We start from the raw sequence: 19,782 nt of genomic DNA, 5'->3' as shown, positions 1-19,782 counted from the left end.
ACTAGGTATGGTTTGGGTCTGGTTCACGTAATCCTTATAGGACCCAGGTATGGTTTCTATTATGGTGGATCTGATTGAACCTGAAATTAGACTCGTATTGGCACCTCAAATCCAATCTCATCTGAGTCCGAACCAGATCCAACCCGTTGACACCCCTAATTATTCAGAATGCTGCAAGCACTCTCGAATAAGGTCATGTTTGCTTTTACTTTTCTACCTCTTAGTCTTGCAATATATTAATCCATTTCAATTTATTAGTTAAAATTTTAGCAGTTGACTTTTCAGATCGGAATGGCGTCGATATATGCTTGATGAAGCCATTGAATATGTGAAATCACTTCAAGTTCATATTCATCTAAGCTGCTTATTTTCTTTTTCTATTTTTATGTATTTTTCTACTTTTTGGCTCATCCATTACTAAATTTGATTTTTCATCCATTACTAAATTTGTGGATCTAGTACGAATCTGATCCACCATAAAAGTCGATTCACTCAACTCATTAAAAGATTCCTAGTGTCAATGGATTATGATAGACTCGCCTTTTATGAGGCCATAGATGCAGGTCAATTAGTAGATTGCTTAGGTTAGATTCAAGTGCGTCTAAGACCTGCTTTGGAGTTTGGGGTACCCTGGATAAGCTTATGTTCCTATATATGGAGTGTGTTAACTTGTGCCATAGATGTCATTAATTCAAGCTTCATTTTAATGGGGTTTAAAAACAAGAAACTTGAGGTTCTATTCCATATCCTTAAAGATAATCTTGCAAATAATGAAAACCAAACTTTATAAATATCCAACTTACAATATTTATAAGGACATTATTGTGACTTTCAATCATCATAAAACTTTATTTTCAGACTTCAACATATAGATCGTTGTTATTTATGAAAAATGACTTAAGAAAACCCCAATATATATTAATCGAGAAATGACATAGATGGAACAAATTGTTAACACAATACCATATATGACAAGAAACTATAAAAATATAGCAAAACATAGTCAGTTTACCTATAAAATATCACAAACATGACCAATTTTCTTTTGCTCTTTGTCCTAGTGCCTAATTTTTCAAGCCACAATTAAGTTGCATGGTGCTTGAGTTTTTGGGCGACAACTTACATGGTGCTTGAGTTTTTCAAAAGACAACTTACATGACTTATGATCGTTTATGCGACAACTTAGAAAGTTGACGCATAATTTTTCAAGCACCACCAACCCTGATTCTTGATCACAGTCATCCCACCATCGGACGACGACGAAGATGAGCACAAGGATGGAGACCTCTGAGGAAGAAGGATCGAATGGCTCTGTCGCAGGACAATAAGGCTTTGATTAGAAGCGAGGATTAAGACGTTCGTAGTTCTTTTGGTTGCTCTCTCTCTCTCTTTCATTTTCTTTGCCCAAAAGCCATGAAAGTACCATCGGATGATGGTTAAAGAATTTATGGCACAGATAGAGAGAGAGAGAGAGAGAGAGAGAGAGAGAGAGAGAGAGAGAGAGACGAAGACAGCAACCAAAATAACCATGAGTGTCTTGATCCTTCCACTATGAATTGGAGCCTCATTGGCCTTCGACAAAGCTATTTGATCCTTGTTCTTCAAAGGTGAAAATGACCATGTTCTAGTTCTCTCCATCCTCGTGCTCATCTTCATCATCTTCCGATGGTAGGATGACTACGTTTCTGTTGCCTCCTACCCCCGGTTGCATGCCAGAGATGATGAGATCAAGAATCTTGGGTGGTGCCTCCTCGTTATGGTGGCTCCAAGGGTTGCGGCGGTGGTGCTTCAATGGTAGGAACAAGATCTCCAGTTGAGAACTCTTCATCAGGTAGGGCTACCCCCGATTGGAGGCCAGCGACGATTGGATCAAGAATCTCGAGTGGTGCCTAGCCTCTTCTCGTTAAGGAGCTCCAAAGGTGGTGGCGAAACAAGACTACCAGTTGCTGTCCCCTCGTTAGGTGTTGGGTACGAGCAGAAACAATGGATTTTTATATTTTATTTTGTTTTTTAAATTTATTGAATATATAATGCTAAATTTATTTTTTTAATATGCTTTAAATTTTAAGGATTTTGTATTTATTTTTATTTTTATTTTTATTTTTATTTTTATTTTTATTTTTGCAATTTATTATGTCAATGTTATTAAATCTGAATTTTTTTTGGTATGCTTTAGATTTTAGGAATTTTTTTTATTTTTATTTTTATTTTTATTTTTACTTTTATTTTTATTTTTACTTTTATTTTTATTTTTATTTTTATTTTTGTAATTTATTGAGGGAACGATGCTAAATCTGAAATTTTTTATGCTTTATATTTTAAGAATTTTGTATTTTTATTTTTATTTTTGCAATTTATTGAAGAAATGATGCTAAATCTGAAAAAAATTATGCTTTATATTTTTAAGAATTTTGTATTTTAATCTCTAGTTTTGTAATTTATTGAGTAAAATAATGTTAAATCTAAAGTATGCTTTAAATTTAAAGGATTTGTATTTGAATCTTCATTTTTTGAAATTTATTGAGTGAATGATGTTAAATCTAATTATTCTTAAGTACATTTTAGATTATTTTAAAAAAAAATGCATTTTAATCTATTTTATTAAAATTATTGAGTGGATGCATGCTCCGACCCATATTGTATATTTTTGTCAAAATCGTTTGTGAAGATGAACACTAGATACATGGACAGTAACATGGTTGAAGCAAAAGCTAGAAAGAAGAGTTGTTACTGTCCAAAACCGAGTCAAGACACAGCCGAACAGAACAGGATGTCCTTGTCCAGCCCTTTGTGAACCCACCTGAGCCGAGCCACGAACTTCCTGGCTCATTTCTTCGACCCGACGCACACGCACGCACACAAGGTGAGCCGATGCGACATCGTCGTGCGCTATGCTGCTTGATCCAGTGCACTAAAGAAACCTTGCTCCATCGATCACCAAAAGCCCTTCTTATATCCTTTCCCTCTGCTACAACTGCCATGCTTTCCCTCTTTCGCTCCCTCTCCGATGAGCAACCTCCTCAGGGTCGCCCCTCGCTACGCCCGCTCTCTCCTCTCTTCCCCTTCAAACCCTAATCCTAATCCTTTCCTCTCTTCCGTTGGCCTCGTCGCCGCCCCCGCCAGGCGCTTCTTCTCCGCCGATAGCGGCTCCCACTCCGGCGACTCCCATCCGCCGCCGGAGCCCCCCGACACCACCACCGAGCTAGCCCCGGCCGGGTCCGAGAAAACCCTAGCCCCGATCCAGGTCGAAGATGTCGGCACCAAAGGTACGAGCCTGATCCGCGTCTCCCCTTTCTTCCTCGCAGTTTTTCGATCTTCGTTTGCGATTTATATCGATGAATCTGATTCTGAATCTGGGTTTTCGTAGGAGAATGATTGAATAATCGCGAACTCTTTCGCACATTTTCATTAGATTTGATTTCTATTACGATCTCGGGGTTTGATTCCGTCGTGCTCTTTGAATTTGCTGTAGAAGGCTTTTATTAAATTTTGGACTTTCGGAATGAAGAGTTTAAATTATACATACGTTAGTTGTACATAATGGGATTTTTTTATTGTGATTTTTGTTAAATGGGGGGGTGGGGGCTTTGGATCTCTGCCTATATCTGGTATGCAACGACTATCAAATTTTGAAGTTTTGAACTATGAAATAGTTTGAAAGTTCCCTATTTGCTGGATTTCGTGAACATTCTAGACTTCTCAGGTTGATTACAAGATTAAGTACATGGTAAAGCTTAAAAGTTTTAGTTGGTTTTAAATTTTTATTTTATGCTTTTTTATTTTGTAATGTTTAGAAGTTTTAACACATTTTTCAAGATTAGCCCTTTTTTCTTGATTTTATTGTTCTTTTGTTTGCTTTTTTTTTGTCGTAGGAGTTAAAATTGATTAAAGTGTTGATAAGTTCATAAGACTCATATCATTACAAGTTTTAATGGTAGGATTTGAGATTTGTAGGATGGTTATTCTTTTCGTTACTTGGAAGTTATTAGTTTATATGGAGATTAGTGGACAAAAAATTTTGTTGGTTTTTAACTTTTTTTTTAATTTTATGCCGCTTTAAATTTGTTTAAATGGTTAACAACATTGTAAATTTATAAGCATCGGTGATTTTTTTTTAATTCTCGTGTTAAATATTCTTTTGAATGCTTGGAAACAATTACTTTCTATGGAGATTAATTGACACAAATTTTATATGCTTTCTGTTGCTTTTTTTTTACGTTTCTAGGGTTGAAATTGGCTGAAAGCTTTGATGATACTACCGTCCTTGACTATTTCAAATACAATTAGATGCTTCGACAGTTTAAAACTTTTTAGGGCTTGGATTTGGTTTTAATTTTTTGAAATTTTAGGCCTTTGTGGATATTAGTCTTTGTGAGATTGGAAAAGTTTTGGAAATTCAGAATGAGTTTGAATCTGAATATGGTTATATTGCTTAGTTAATTGATGTTTCTAGATTATCTAATTGGTTGTTTCAATGAAAGAATTGGAGACTGCTCAGAGTTTTGGGTTGGAGCATAACTTTTTGTTACTTTGTAGAGCTTAGTCGCAGAATCTGGAAGTATTTCAAGGGGGACGAGGAAGCACTTGGTTCTATCATGGAAGCAATTCTTGCCCGAAAACTATCAGGAAAGCATGAAGAATCTGATGATGAGTTGATCGATGAATTGAGATTCAAGCCCCTTGATGATGTCCGTGATCAGGAATTCGAGTCTGATTTTGAGGAGCTCCATGAGACAGATGAGGAAATTGATAATCTTTACAATGCTAGGCAGTATGTGGAGAAGAAATTGATGAAGGATGAGTTCTTCAATATGTCAAGTGAGAAGTATGATGAGATGATAAAAGAGGCGACAGAGAAAGGGTTTCTTCAGGATACAGGAAAATGTGAAGAGATTCTGGAGGACATGTTGAATTGGGATAAACTCCTTCCAGGTAACTTGTGTTTGTTTCACTCCCTTTTTCTTGGGGGGTAACCTCTTTTTGTTTTTCCTGGGCTAAGCATTCATATCAAGACCCTGGAGAATGCTATTTGTATTTTTTTACAGTTTCCTGGATCACCATACCAAATACCAATGATTTATTCATCTTATGGTTGTGATGCTTGTTGCACTATCAGCCATGAACTGTGGGAGTTCAGAACTGATAATGCTGTGTTCAGTAGTTGGTGGTCTTATGCATTGTCTTGCAATTTGATGGTGTATATTAATTTTAAGTTATCTTCTTGGTTTTCTCAAATCATCTCATACATAAACCATCTTGCAAGTGGTGTGAACATTTTCGTATATGGAATGACTGTTTCATTTGCATCCAAAATTTTGGGGAAAAAATAAAGAAGTAGACCAATAATAGTGATGAATGAATCCATCACAACATGCAAGTAATGTGATGAAGCCATATTTTAAACCGTTTAATCCTTGTCCTGTTTGTAGTAGTTCATTCTTTGCAAAGATATTTTAGTTCAGGGATTATGCTTTCACCATATGTTATGCTTTTGTAAAACTTATATCATGTCCTTTAAAAGCTTTCACCAATTAATTTTAAACCAGTATTTGAATGTGTTACTCCTTTTTCAGTTTCTAGACTAAATCCCAGGTTGATAGTCAATCCTTTTCTAATAGATATCTTGAATATGCCTACCTTGCCTGTTGCATGCTTTGACTAGTGTGCTAAATTTGATTCACTTGGCAAAGATATGAAAAGTTTAGTTGCTTCCACCATTACATGAGACACATTTAGTTGTTCACATGTGCAGTTTTATGTTTCATATATTATTACACATTCAGTGATTCACCATGTGAAGTCAACTTTATAGTGAGTAGATCACTTGGGTCGATTTGAAAATAATCATTTTGCTTGGAAAACTATTTGATAAATCTTTCTATTATAGCAAAAAGAAATAAGTAACAAAAAGGATATGAAAATTTTTTCCTGTTATCAATATATTTTCAAAGTATTGAACGTATTCTTTATTGTATGAGGTACTCACGGTTTTTGCGTAGAGAACAAGGAACCCTAATGACTTCTTTTCAACAAAATGGACAAAAAAAAGGGCTTGTAATAGCTAGATTTTATGAAGTATTGCAGTCTGTTTTATTCCTTGATTCATTGGTCTTTGTGACAGTATTTATGTTCTTTTCTCTAAAAGTATAATATTTTTCTATTTTTCAGTATTTCTGAGTTTGAGATGATGCTTAGCAACAAGATATAGACGTATAGATAGTTCTGATACTTGGAGAATTCATTTCATAATGAACAGGCTGAATTTGGGAGAAACATCTCGAAGATTTTTTTTATGATGTTTCTCAGTGTTGCCACAGATGAGAGAGTAAAATAAGGAAACAACAGATTAGATGTCTTTGCTTCTCATCTGGTAGCTAGGCTTTTAACAGAGAAGATGATACGTGGTCGGATCTGTCAGTTGATCTAGATAAGGCAACTTTCAATCAACCATAACATTCCAAATGACAACCTTATTTGTTCTTTATAGAGGGGTAGTGAAGTCACTCTAACACATATTATGCGAGTTTGAGCCAATCCAACACGAGTTAACTTTCTTTTTGTTGTTTTATCACTGAAAACATAGTGCTCTTGATCTAATTACAGTGCCTGGATCTTGCTCAAGGCTTTAAGGCCATCATGTCTGATGAGAGCAGAAAAGGCTTCACCTGGGATCTTTGATGAGATAGGGTAATAGTGACTTCTTTCTTCCCTCTTGTTGTTTGCTTTCAATGCAAGCAACAGGTGTTCTTTATCACTGAGGAGGGGAGCTATGTTGTACAGCTGGCTGGAAATTTCTGTCATAGAAAAATTATATCTCCATTCAATTATTTTTTGCAGTATAGTGCTGTATGCATGAGAATTGATTTGTGCTTATTTGCTTTTAGAAGTCCAAGGTTTGTTTCCACTTGTTAATGCTTTAAGATTGACCAGCACATGATGCACCATTGTTGCCTCTCATGCATTGTTTAGTGGATACTATAAACAAGAAAGGAAAGCTCATTTTTATTCAGTCAACAACTATGGATAACTTGGAAATGGCACAGGCGTCTGAGCCTTTTTTGCACACCAACACCAATACAATCCCACCTCCAACTCCCTTCCCTCTTCTCATCTTCCATTATTACTGTTTGTTTGGATATTTGGAAACTGCTAATGGCCATTTGATATCAATTATCATTCCTTCATTTCATATGTTAAAAATAAATTCTTTTCAGATGTGATAAAGAAAAAAGTGGAGGCTAAATACGAAGAGCTTTGTGATATGTGTGAACGAGGAGAAGTAGAACCTGTTGTAGCTTATGAAATGTTCAAAGAGTTTGAGGACAAAATTGTCCAAGAATGTGCTGATATGATGGCAGCTGAGAAGCCCCCTGAAGATGTTGGAAAAGAATCTGACAGGACAAAATCCCTGGATGACCCACCTGGTGAAGGCCCTGTTTTGAGGTGGGAAACTCGTGTAGTTTTTGGTCCTGGAGGAGATGCATACCACCCCAAAAATCGTAAGGTGAAGCTCTCTGTCACTGTGAAAGAGCTGGGCCTTTCAAAATATGCTTATCGTCGATTAAGAGAGGTTGTTGGCAAGCGATATCACTCTGGGAGAGATGAGCTTACAATAACCAGTGAAAGGTATTGATGCACAGAAATGGAAATGTTGTACCTGTTTTGCTATTCAGCATGTTTAGACTTTCTGCTATCTTAAAACCTGCCACACTGCGACATGTTCATCTAAGAAACTTATTGAACGTATTCCCGCTATGCATTTTCTGCCTTTTAGAATCATAAAATTACATCTTGGATGACATTGATGATGTTATTTGCTATAGCCTATAGCTAATTAGAAAAAACTCCCCCATCATTTTTCCTTCTAAAACCCTAGTAATACAGGCCTTTGCATGCCTTACTGTCTGTCATCAGCGTCATTTTTTTTTTTTTTACTTCTTTTCCAGTCTGCATATAACAGCATTATGGCTGCAATAGATAAGAGCACCATAACAATTTCACTTTTTCTTCATAAAGGTTTGAACATCGGGAAGAGAACCGAAAGGACTGTCTGAGGACTCTATATGCTCTGATAGATGATGCAGAGAAGGCTGATAAACTTGTAGCTGAGGCTCGTACCGGCTATGTCAAAGAACGCCTTAGAGCTAATCCTGAGTTTATGCAGAGGTTAAGAAACCATACCGCATCCATCAGAGGAACTCTTCCAGTTTCACCATCTTAATGTCTTTTTATTATGTGTAACGTTCAGCTGGCAGAGGTGTAAAACAGTTACCTGTATGGGAAGAAGTTGCAAAATTCGCTTGGTTCGATATCAAACTGTGCTGTATGCTAAACCATATAATGGCAAGTCAAAAGCTTTTAGTTTTGAGCCCTTTCACTCTCTTGTTGTGGACAGAAACTTGAATGCTTGTCAAACATGCTTTCTTTGCTTTTCATAGGTGGTCAATTTGAGCAGGAAGTCTGACTAGAGGCCATGTTTTATTCAGCAGTGCTGCGAGCATGCAGCTTAACTACTGCTGACCATCCATCTCAAGAAATGCCATGCAGCGGACGCTGCATATAATGTGAAGTCTTTCAAAGTAGGGAACTATTGGTGATTAATTTTTCACCAAGTCAGATTCTGGTTGAGCCTGAGTCAGGGGTGGGTTGACTCGGCTATTGGACAGGCTTAAGTTGACTGGGTTTAATTCAGGGAAATGATTGTGTGCATGGACCAAGTTTACCCCAAGAACTTGTGCTATCCATGTGGCTAGCTCCAGATCCGGGTCTGACCTCCATGGACCTAGTTAACCCCAATACATGTGCTTCTCCCACACAACGCACGCCAATCCCTCTCCTCGACAGGATCTTGGGTGCAATTAGGGGTGTCAACGGATTGGGTTGGACCTGGACCTGACCCATACCAAAACCCTATAGGGTCAGGGTTTGGTGATAAACAAGGAGGTCTAATTGGAATTCGAGTCAGACTCAAAGGGTCCTTTTAATATATGGAGCTGGGTATGGTTTGTAAAATTTCACACCAGACCTGAGCCGAACCCGAGTTCTGACTAAGATCCGCAATTTTTTTCAATGTAAAAAGGATACAAAAATATTATTTTACCAGGTCTGGTTCATGTAATCCTTATAGGATCCAGTATGGTTTCTCTTATGGTAGGTCTGATTGGACCTGGGTCTAGACCTGGTACCACCATCTCACATCAGATCTAGGTTTGGTTCTAGCAGGGTCCAAATCAAACCCGACCTGTTGACACCTCTAGGTATAATAGGGTCGAGTGCAGGCTGGATCTGTCCAGATCCAAATCAGATCTGATGAGATGATATTAAATCTGATAATACTGAATCCAAAAAAAAAAAATTAAACAAAACCATGGTATTTGCATATAAAAAATGCAACCAGGACAGATTTTAACTGGGATCAATTCTTTGTCCGAATTCAAAATACTGATCCAAATCTGAAAGTAATCCGATTGAACATATCCGAATAAATATTCTGATTTTACTTGAAGGATCGAAATCAGGAAATAACATGTTGGAGTCGGATTGGATATCTGACCATATCCGATCCAATTGCAGCCCAGCTAACTCAATGTTACATCAGTTCCATGTGCACTATAACTGATTTCTCAAAGATGGATGCGCTCAACTTTGCAGGTAATGCTATGGGACAACCACTTGGAGACAGGCACACAGGCTGTGATTGAGATCCTCAGATCTCAAAATGCTGATTTTTTTTTCCACTTGGATCTCTTGGCCCCATATTCAAAGTATTTTTGTGCTCAATGAATTGGGTTCTGTGTTCTCAGTTTTCCTTTTTTTCAACTATATATTGGAAACAGCAAGGAATTTTGTTTGAGGGATAGAAGCATGCATGTGATCGAGCATTGTACTAAAGGTGCATAGGGTTATCAATCATGCTTTGATTCCGTATTACAACAATGACAGATAGATGAGACGCAATTTGCTTTGTTCTCTCCATACCATATGAGTGTTGGCGTTTTCTTCTTTTAGAAAATGTTACTGTAGATTCACAGGTGAGGTTGGAATGATATCCATGCACCTTTGGAACTATGAATATGCTTTCATAGCAGTACATTTTGTTGCAATGCAATCCATGCACCTTTGGAACTTGAATGTGCCTTCATTACCATGCAACCTCATTCTCTTATTCTTTTTCATTGCTGTGAGTATTTCTTCTTCACACAATCCAAAATGGCTAGTTCCCGTTTGGGTGTCACCTGTCATGAACAAGATTTTATGGAATCCAGACATTCCAGTGGTATTATACTTCCGTCCAGCATGACAAAGTTCATGAACTCCACTAATGAAGAAGCCAGTTTATGAACTGGTCACTGTTTTCACGTGATGACCAAACGTACTCTTAGGTGGACCCGATCATGTCAGCCAGTAAGGATATGTACTTTTTTATCTTCTCTCTCTCAATCATGGGTTTGTTTGGTTTGTTGGATCACATGTGCTGGATAGGTTGTTGGGGAATTGCATTCCTTGACTAATGTGTTCAAATTTTGGATCCTCTTATAGGGTAACCCTACCAACTTTAGCCCTATCTCAATGGCCTCATCTGGTCATGGAGCCGACGGTACACGAGAGAACAAAGGAAAAAGACGCCTCGCCATGCAAACATTTTGTTGCATATTGTCATGCTTTGTCCCTTCAAATCACTCTAGAGAAGCTCTTGGAGTTTGATCATGAGTCATGAGACTCATCACCATATCATCTTTTTATCTTCATCTTTTCCACTGCAAAAGCATAAAGGCATTCTATAGGACCTATCTACCATGTCAGTCATCTCAAGACATCGATGGCCCAAGCTAAGGTGGTTTGGACCTTTGTGGCCCCCACCTGCCCTTTCAAAAAGATCCATGAGATCTCCATTTGAGATGAGAATGGAAATGGGGTTATGGATGGCTCTGTTTTTATATAAAGCATGTATAATACAGTCTCATGTGGCAATTATCATTACCTAATATACAAAGCAAAGTTCATAGCTGGAATAGTAGAGTTGCAGTAATGTCTGTCAATGGGTTGGGTTTATCACGGGTACATGACCTGACTCAAACCCGGGTATATGGGTATGGGCATAAAAAATGCTAAACATGAACCAGACCCCAGCCAAATGTTATTCAGGTAGACCCTACCTCGACCAAAATAAAATGGTGTCCCAGCTGACCAGAGTGTTTTTGCTGTATATTTTTGTGTAAAAGAATACATCCTAAATACCTTCTGAATCATGTGTGTCGGGTTTGGGGGTTCCATTTTTCAACTAACCTAAACCTGAGTGCTTTGCTATTTGGGCAGGTTTGAGTCCATCCTGGTGGGTTACACTATCTTTAACCAAGAGAACTGGGATTTGAAACCTAGTACTCTCTCTCTCTCTCTCTCTCTCTCTCTCTCTCTCTCTCTCTCTCTCTCTCTCTCTCTCTCTCTCTCTCTCTCTCTCCGGGAACTAAAGCTTCCCTCCTCTCATTAATTTAAGGGGACTAAACCATTCACAGCATCAGAACAAAAGAAAAACCCAATTAGACGGTCTATCCTTCACCCTATACGCTCCCATTATCTCCCAACCTGCATATCAAAAATGTATAATGCAAGACTAGAATGTTATTTTTAGTATCGCTAATAATCTCATTCCGTCATTTAAGCACCTTGGGCATGTTAAACTGATATAGATGACTAAACAAAGTAACAATCCAAATCTAATCAAGTCCAAGTTGAAGAGGTGACATTTACTTAATCACGTTCAAACTTTAAAACTGGGAACAATAAAAACTGTTTGTAGAAAGGGAAAATTACTTAGTATAGATCACCCAAAGTTGGATGATTTGTATCGAATACAATGAGATGCATCATGAACTAAGCCAATTGGATCTATCATTCAGCCTCCATTGGGCTGTCTTTTCAACCATGCCAACCATCATGGACTAGCTTGTGATGAATTTTTGGGACCTGGTTGCTTTCTGACTGAGATTGAGTTTGAGAATCCCATTAAGCTAGAGCATGTCTAAGGCCACGTCAAATAAAGATCCTGTCAGGGATGAGAGATATAGCTAGGACCACCACTGATGCATCTTACTCTCTTGGCTTAGTTCATTTGTGTGGAGCACCACATGGCTCAAATGGGTGAAAGACATGGGGATAAAAAGAACAACTGCAAAAGGTACTTTCCTATGGTTTTTATATCACTCCTGTCCATACTCTTGTTATTCTTGAGAATATATTGAAGTGGCTCAAAAGGGTGCACAGGGTACTATGCAGTCTTATGACAATATACTGTCATTAAGGATAAATCAGCAAGATGGCAAGAACCTTATTTTTGTTGCCAAGTAACAGAAATTAAACCTTTTACCGGAACCAACTCATGTACAGACTGAGGAAACCAATATGATTCTAGGGTGGGTTCAGCCAACCGAATAGAGTTGCAAATATGACAATTTGGTCGAGACATGATCGGCCCAAGCCTGGCCACCAAATGAGGTAGCCAAAAACTCGGATTGCATGTCACTGGCCCAATGAGTATATATATGTGCGTGGCCCTCCCTGGCGAATGTATAGCATAGAGTTGCATGAAGCTTGGTTAGTCATGCTGGGCATATTCATTTCTTGCTTAGCAGTTTTTCTAATAAGAAAAAGAAAATCTGGCTTAGCTGATCTGAACTCGAACTGACTCCAATCAGTACAATCACCTAACCAGAAGTCAGGACATAATTCAGCACGATACGCCACAGAGCGTCCCCTTGACCGTTGACCATCTCGGGCCCAGTGGTGTCCCCATAGTTAAAACAAAACAAAGATCACAAAGACCAACAAGTGATTCCTGAGCCGCACCAGATCCAGCATGGCAATATGTCTCATTTGGCTGTCCTTGATTAAATACATCTTTGCATCGAGTAACTAAGATGTCACCCACATGTAGGTCAGCATCCATACGCACATATTGGCATGAGGTACACACTACACACACCACAAAGATTGCTACCACTGACTATATAAAAAATCATTTTGACCAGCTTTTTGAACAGCGTGCCTGCTGTAAATCCCATCTTTACAAGTCATTAGTTCTCTAACAAAAGACTCTTCTAGCCCATTCCAGAGGCTCCCTCAATATTGGAAACCTAAAATACTGATAAATTTATAGAGCTCACATGGCCAATGTTCTTATATTAACATGGTCTAGTTGACTATTGCATTGCAGGTACCAAGAAAGTTTTGAGTTCTCAATACCTTGATTTCATATAATAATGGCACTGGCTCACAGTAGAATAAATACCATTCTAACCTATGCTTTTTCACTCAATAGGAATCTTTTAGAGTTTAGAACACAACTTGTATGGACTCAACCAAGAGTGTTGAAGAGATATTGGTTATAAAATCAGAAAAACTACCAACCTAAAGGCCAGGTAGATTAAGCATACGCAAATTGGCAAGACCAAACTCAGTTGGGTCAGTAATCATGGGGCCAATGAAATCTTCAAGATAACATGATAATCCTGCAAGGTTCTCACTGGGCACATATATTCCCTTAGATCTTTAAAAAACTTGCTGATTTGAATCATCTTTTTTAATGGTTGTAATCTAGCATAAGATCATGGTGCTGGAACAACCAGTGACATTTATTCCAGCATTGGATTTTGTTCAGTATAACAGATGGCCACATACCGTGGCTAATATCTAGACAATGATCCTCTGCATTGACTCGCCATTCATCTCCAATTATAGAGATGAACGAATCACAGACAGACCAGCTATGTGAGTCGGCTGCTTGATCCAGCATAATATCATTACCCTTCATAAATTCTATATAACTATGAATAATACCGTTGCAATGTGGGTCTTCTACTGAACCAGCATAATATCATCGCGCTTCATAAAAAAGTGTAACTATGAACCATGACAATGCAGATTGCAGAATTCACATATTTCATTGCTATTAAAATAGCAAAACTACAACAGATTGAATCACCAAGGGACAAGAAAAGGATATGGAAAGAGGTGGACCATGACAGATGGCTTTTGTTGAAATGGAACCAAAACACAGGAGAAAAGTGAGGTAGGAAAACAGGACTCTTTACACCGTAGCTTTCATCGACATGAAAGGCTCAGGCATGGAATAACACCTTCAATGAACTGAAATGGAGGAGTCTGCCTGTGGAGCTTGTTTGATTAATCTGCAATATGTTTAACAGTCATACATACAGCATCATTGCTTGTTTTGCATTCTTAGCTGGTCCTTGTCAGTCTATCCAACAATTCAGAAACATTCCTCATGGAAGGCCTCCTTTCCGGATTGCTGTGAACACATGCCAATGCAATCTTAAAAACACCGATCATTTCCTCCTCCATTTCCAATTCGTGTAGCAGAACAGTGTCCAAAACATCTGAAAACGGCTTCTTCTCATCGATACACAGCTGAACCCACCTTACTAAATCCGTATCCGATGTTGCCATCAAAACTTCGGGTGATCTACCAGTGATCAACTCCAACAAAATCATCCCATATGAGTAAACATCCCATTTCTGTGATGGCTTTAGAAGTTTTGGAGCTTCAGGTGCTTGATATAAAGATCCAGGACTGACCATTAAATTAACTGCTGCTTCGGATGATTGTTGTTGTTTGTTCTCAGTTGGAATTCGATTAGATTGTGATCCTAGCGTTGCACCTGCTATGTTTGCCAGCCGTCCCAAGCCAAAATCTGATATATATGGCTCCATGTTCACACCTAAGAGTATGTTTGTAGGCTTTAGATCACCATGGACATATTTCTTTGGGCTGTATTCATGCAAGTAAGCCAATCCCTTCGCTATCCCCTTGGCAATTCCAATTCTCACTTCCCACAACAAAGGAGCTCCACTCTTCCCTGCAATTACAGCCAAAAAAAAAACTAAGATCATTCAAGAATAAACAACACCAATATGATAAAGAAGTCAGCAAGTCCTCAATTGAAACTATTTTACGACTTCACCGATCAGAACCAAGGTAACCATGAAATTCAACGACGAGCACCATCATTTGAAGAAAATTTTATTTTCTGATTAAACCTTAGCTAACTTTAGAAACAGAAAAGGTTTCCGAGTACAAGGAAAACAGTTATATAATTGATCATCATAGTTTAACATGAATTTTTCATGGTTACTTGGATGAAAGAAAGACTATGAATAGGGAAAAGAAAAAAAAATACTGCTTATCATAATCTACCAACCATGTGATTTGAATCTTGGTACTTACCATGCATTGCAGATGCCAAACTTCCATTGGGTATATAGTCATAGATTAGAAGTTTTTCATCAGCAGACCAGTAATATGCTCGGAGAGTAACAATGTTCAGATGGCGTATTCTTCCAATTGCTTCAACCTCGGTCTGAAACTCTTTAAATCTCTGTGACCCACCTTCACCCAATCTTCTTACTGCGAAGTTGAGCCCATTTTCAAGCACAACTTTGTAGACTATCCCAATCCCACTCTTCCCCAGAACAAATGCAGATGCCCTTAGCAGCTCATCCAGATCAAACCCAACATGTATGTCCAATGGCACCAAATCAAGCTGTTCCATGTTCTCAGAGTGAGTCTCAGATTCATCCTTTCTAAAGCACAGGCATTCCCTCTTCCCCGTATGGCCCTTCTCAGAATTTGAAAGCTCGCCGTTCATACGGCAAGAAACAATCCTCCAGTAGCAAAACACAAACACCGATCCGATCAATGCGATCCCAATAGCATCACTCAGTGCGATCGCTACTATGATTCCTTTGCTCAATCTCTTGTGCCTACTGCTCGAGTTAACCACGTCCGAGAATGTAGGAGGCGGGTAGCTACTTGGCAAATTTGGCAACGATGAACCAGGGGAAGTGTCAGAGCATGGGTTTCTCAATGGAGGACCACAGAGGCTTGGGTTACCCACAAACGCAGTTGGTCCCCTGTTATCCAGAGCGCCATTCTGCGGTATCGGGCCGCTGAGATTGTTATAAGTAAGATCAATGTAAACCTTCTCAGGAAGGCTCCCTAACGATGCCGGAATCGAACCGGAAAACCGATTATGCGACAGGTCTACAGTCCCTTGAAGGCCAGACAAACTGCCAATCTCACTGGGAATGAGACCCTCCAAAGCATTATAAGAAAGATCAAGCTCTTCCAAATCACTGAAGCTACCACCAAACCCATGAGGAAGAACTCCACTGAAATTGTTGTGCCCAAGAACCAAAGACTTCAATCTAGTACAGTTCAGTAAAGGAGGAATAGAACCACTCAATAAATTCTCTGATAAATCTAGGGACTGAAGGTACCTTAGTTCTCCAATCTGTGAAGGAAGCGGTCCAGATAAATTATTTCCATACAAAACCAGACTTTGAAGACTCACGATATGAAACAATTCTGGTGGCAGACTTCCATACAGTCTGTTATTCCTTAGATTGATATGTCTAAGGAAGCTTAGAGAGCCCAGAGTGGATGGCAAAGAACCCAGGAGCTGCTTCTTGGGTATGCTGAGAGAGACCACTCTTTCTTCTCTGCATGTCACACCATTCCATGAGCATGGAGTCTCTTGGGATGAATCCCAATTGCTGGTAGCGTTCTGTGGGTCATCATTAATGGTGTTTTTGAATGCCAAAAGGGCCAACCCTTCTTCATTTAAGCACAGAACAGAGCCACTATAGCTCAAGAAGAGAACCACCGAGATAAACACACTCACCATGTCTCAAATCTCCACCTACCAATCTCCTCACCGTATAAACCCTCGATGATAAAACCCCAACTTGTGAAAATGAAGAAGAACAATGAAGACCTCCCTCAGTTGCTATAGAGAGAAAACGCTATATGGCTTCTCAATTCCTTGGAGTTTGAACTTCTCTACGAAGAAGTCCAAATACTAAAGATGAAACTTTAAGGCCCTTTTGCAGTGTGCACGCACACACATACACAACAGAGAGAGAGAGAGAGAGAGAGAGATCACACTGCATACCCTGATATTTGCTAATGTAGAGAGAGAGAGAGAGAGACCTTCTTTCTGCTAGAACAAGAGCATATAACCGTATAAGAGGCCACACCATCCACCCTGAGATTTGCTAATGGTGAAGAGAGAGAGAGAGGGGGGTTGTCTTTGGAAGACAGAACTAACCGTTTGCCAGATTCTGAGAGAACCCCACTCAGGGAAAAAGGCTGCCTTTACATCTCATTCCAAATTTTGATTAATTTCCCTCCTCTCTTTATTCCGTTTGTTTAATTGATTGAAAGGCCAGGTGACAAAGCGTGTTTTTCCAGCTGATAATTATATCCCTAATCTTTATCAACCAAACTACTCCCCTTTCCTCAAAGCTTTATAGTCCCGGTTTTCTCCCTCCCCCAAACCACCAAACAATGGTCCATCTGCCAACTGCCGCAGAAGTCTGAGGGTCTACAAAAGACTGCAGAGTATGAATGTCCCAACCATTTAGTGGGTTCAGAAAAATGACCTAACTGCCCCTGTTCCTATATTACTAGGCTCATAATTTTGGTGGGTACAAGTTGATTTGGACTTTTCCCTATTCCCACATGCAGAGGGATTTTTGTTCAAATTGGTTCCGTTCAATATTTTATTTGATGGTTGGTTGTAGATTTTATTGTTTTCTTTCTCAAATATTCTCTCTCTAGACATTTATGACATTAAAAAATAAATTGGTAGCAGTGTCTTTTTTATTTCTCTTGTTTTATGTATAAACTTTTTTTGGAAAAGTTTCACAAGAAGTCACTGCTAAACAATCGCCAAACTTTCACAGAGTAGCATGCTTCTGTAGAGTCCAATTTGACGACTAAAGGAGTCGGCTCATCAATGGGGATCAGGGAGACCCTACGAGTCTGGATCCTTGAGATTTTGATGACTCGGTTACACTTTGGTGGTGTTTGGATTCTGGACATTGCAGAGAACTGGAGGGAAATTGGGGAATTCACATTTTCATTTTTATGATTTGTCCGAGGAAGGAAGAAACTAACAATCCCAGGTTCCCCTTTCCCCAATTTAATTACTCTCCAATTCTCCATTTCTCAATTTCATTCCTTAGGGGAGGTAATTGGGAAATCGCCACAATTTCGCTTTTCACAAAAAAAAATTGGCCTAGTTGTTTATATTATTTACGTTTATAGAAATAATATTTTGTATGTTTATATAAACAAATATTTTGCGACATTTTCACGAGAAAAAATTAGCTTTTTCAAAATACCACAAGATTTATTCCTCGCCTACATTTTCCCAAGAACAAGATTTGTGACTATGGCCTAAAGCACTTTGGTCTCCGTTTCTGGCTGGAAACTCTCATATCCTGAAGTGGGAATTCTAGAGTGGTTGCCAAATATGTAATAGAATTGTTGTTTCTCTTGGATACTGGCATGAATTCCATCGTCCTAATAGTAGGGGGTATCAACGGGTCGGATTTACTCAAACCTGACCCGAACTAAACCCTACAGGGTCTGGGTATGGTGATAAATAAGAAGATCCCGATTAAGACCCGTGTCTGGATCTGAAGGTCCGATTAATACATGAACCCAGATATAATTTGTGAAATTTTATACCAGACCTGGACCCGACCCGAGTTTTGATTAAGACCCGCAATTTTTTAATGTAAAAATGATAAAAATTGTGGTTTTACCGGGTATGGTCCGGGTCTTGTTCACGTAGTTCTTGTCAGGTCCGGGTATGTTTTCTCTTATAGTGGACTCAATTAGAATTGAGTCCAGACCCGATACCATAGCCAAAAAATTGGGTCCAAGTCTGGTTCCACCTGAGTCCGAACCAAACCCGATTTGTTGACACCCCTACCTAATAGGACTCGAGCTTACTGATTGAGCCTAGACATGAAGGCACATACTTTTCAATTTTTAATATATGAAAATATATTTTTCATGAAGCGAATTTATTAATAAAAATCAATATAAAAACATTTACAAATTATTGAAATATATTTAAAATAAAAAAAACATGTCATGTGACTCATCGCGTGTCAGCTGTTGTGCTCCCTAGATACGGAACCTCAAAGTGGGTGCCCATGTGACATACATTTAAGCTTAGTCCGAGCTCACATTGTACATGATTCATCATACGGATTACACGCTTAGCCATTGACTTGACCAAGTCCTTGCAAAGATGTTAGCCAGCTGTGGTCGCTTAGCTCAGTAACTTGGATATGGCTCATAGAGCAGCACAGCTAAAACTGGTCAACTTGGTCCGGAGCACCTCTACTGTCCAATTCCCCAATCATCCATCTGAGTCTGAAATCTGGCCGTTTGAGTCGAAGGATGACCGGAGACGACGAGGCACAGTCGGATGCCCCAGCCAACTTAGGGTCAAGTCCAACCAAGTCTTTGAAGTTAGTAGAGAATTTTTGGTCTGATGCTGAGATCAAACCAAACCCAGCATTTTGGTTGGCATTAATAAGTCAAAGTCGGTTTGTAGATGAGGTTGGTGAGCGCAATCAGAGGAGGGCTAAACCCTCTCTCCTTATCATTGAACCATTGCTAAGCTGACTTTCTTTTCCTTCTTTTATATTGAGTTCAGAATCTAGAAACCATGGCTCCACATTGTCACCAAATTTCATGACTTCGATAACGATTTGAAGACTTAGCAACACTAGCAGGTAGGGTGTCAACCGGTCAGGTTTGGTTCGGATATACAATCTCCCCATTCTGTTTATTTAGATTCAGTAATGCATAACCGATTTGATAAATGGGTCTGATCTGGTTTTAGAGTTTTACATCCCCGACTAACATCTGAATCCAATCAATAAAGCATAGCCAATTAGCTTAAA

General features: G+C 38.9%; 1 protein-coding gene and 1 pseudogene across 3 annotated transcripts; one reads left to right on the top strand and one right to left on the bottom strand.

The window, feature by feature from the left end:
• Positions 1-2,998: 2,998 nt before the first annotated feature.
• On the top strand, positions 2,999-8,374 carry LOC149827234 (Ribosomal protein S24/S35). Of its 2 annotated transcripts, none has more exons than XM_090020266.1 (4): positions 2,999-3,266; positions 4,537-4,932; positions 7,215-7,626; positions 8,017-8,374. In XM_090020266.1, the coding sequence occupies exons 1-4, from the start codon at positions 3,008-3,010 to the stop codon at positions 8,219-8,221; spliced, it is 1,272 nt and encodes a 423-aa protein (XP_089876392.1). In that variant the 5' UTR covers positions 2,999-3,007; the 3' UTR covers positions 8,222-8,374. The 2 variants fall into 2 exon arrangements, with proteins under 2 accessions (XP_089876392.1, XP_089876393.1); XM_090020267.1 differs by having other exon boundaries at positions 3,115-3,266; positions 4,482-4,932.
• Positions 8,375-13,855: 5,481 nt separating this feature from the next.
• Positions 13,856-16,700, bottom strand: LOC149827233 (receptor protein kinase-like protein ZAR1 pseudogene; annotated as a pseudogene). The gene is made up of 2 exons (XR_016434662.1): positions 15,242-16,700; positions 13,856-14,873 (listed from the first exon to the last, which is right to left on the bottom strand). The product of XR_016434662.1 is annotated as a receptor protein kinase-like protein ZAR1 pseudogene (transcript).
• Between the last annotated feature and the right edge of the window lie 3,082 nt (positions 16,701-19,782).

The sequence above is a fragment of the Nuphar pumila genome, chromosome 10, assembly GCF_984573655.1.
Source record: "Nuphar pumila chromosome 10, dmNupPumi1.hap1.1, whole genome shotgun sequence".
In the NCBI taxonomy this organism is placed as follows: Eukaryota; Viridiplantae; Streptophyta; class Magnoliopsida; order Nymphaeales; family Nymphaeaceae; genus Nuphar; species Nuphar pumila.
The sequence above is the reverse complement of the archived record's forward strand: the minus strand, read 5'-3'. Positions and strand labels throughout refer to the sequence as shown.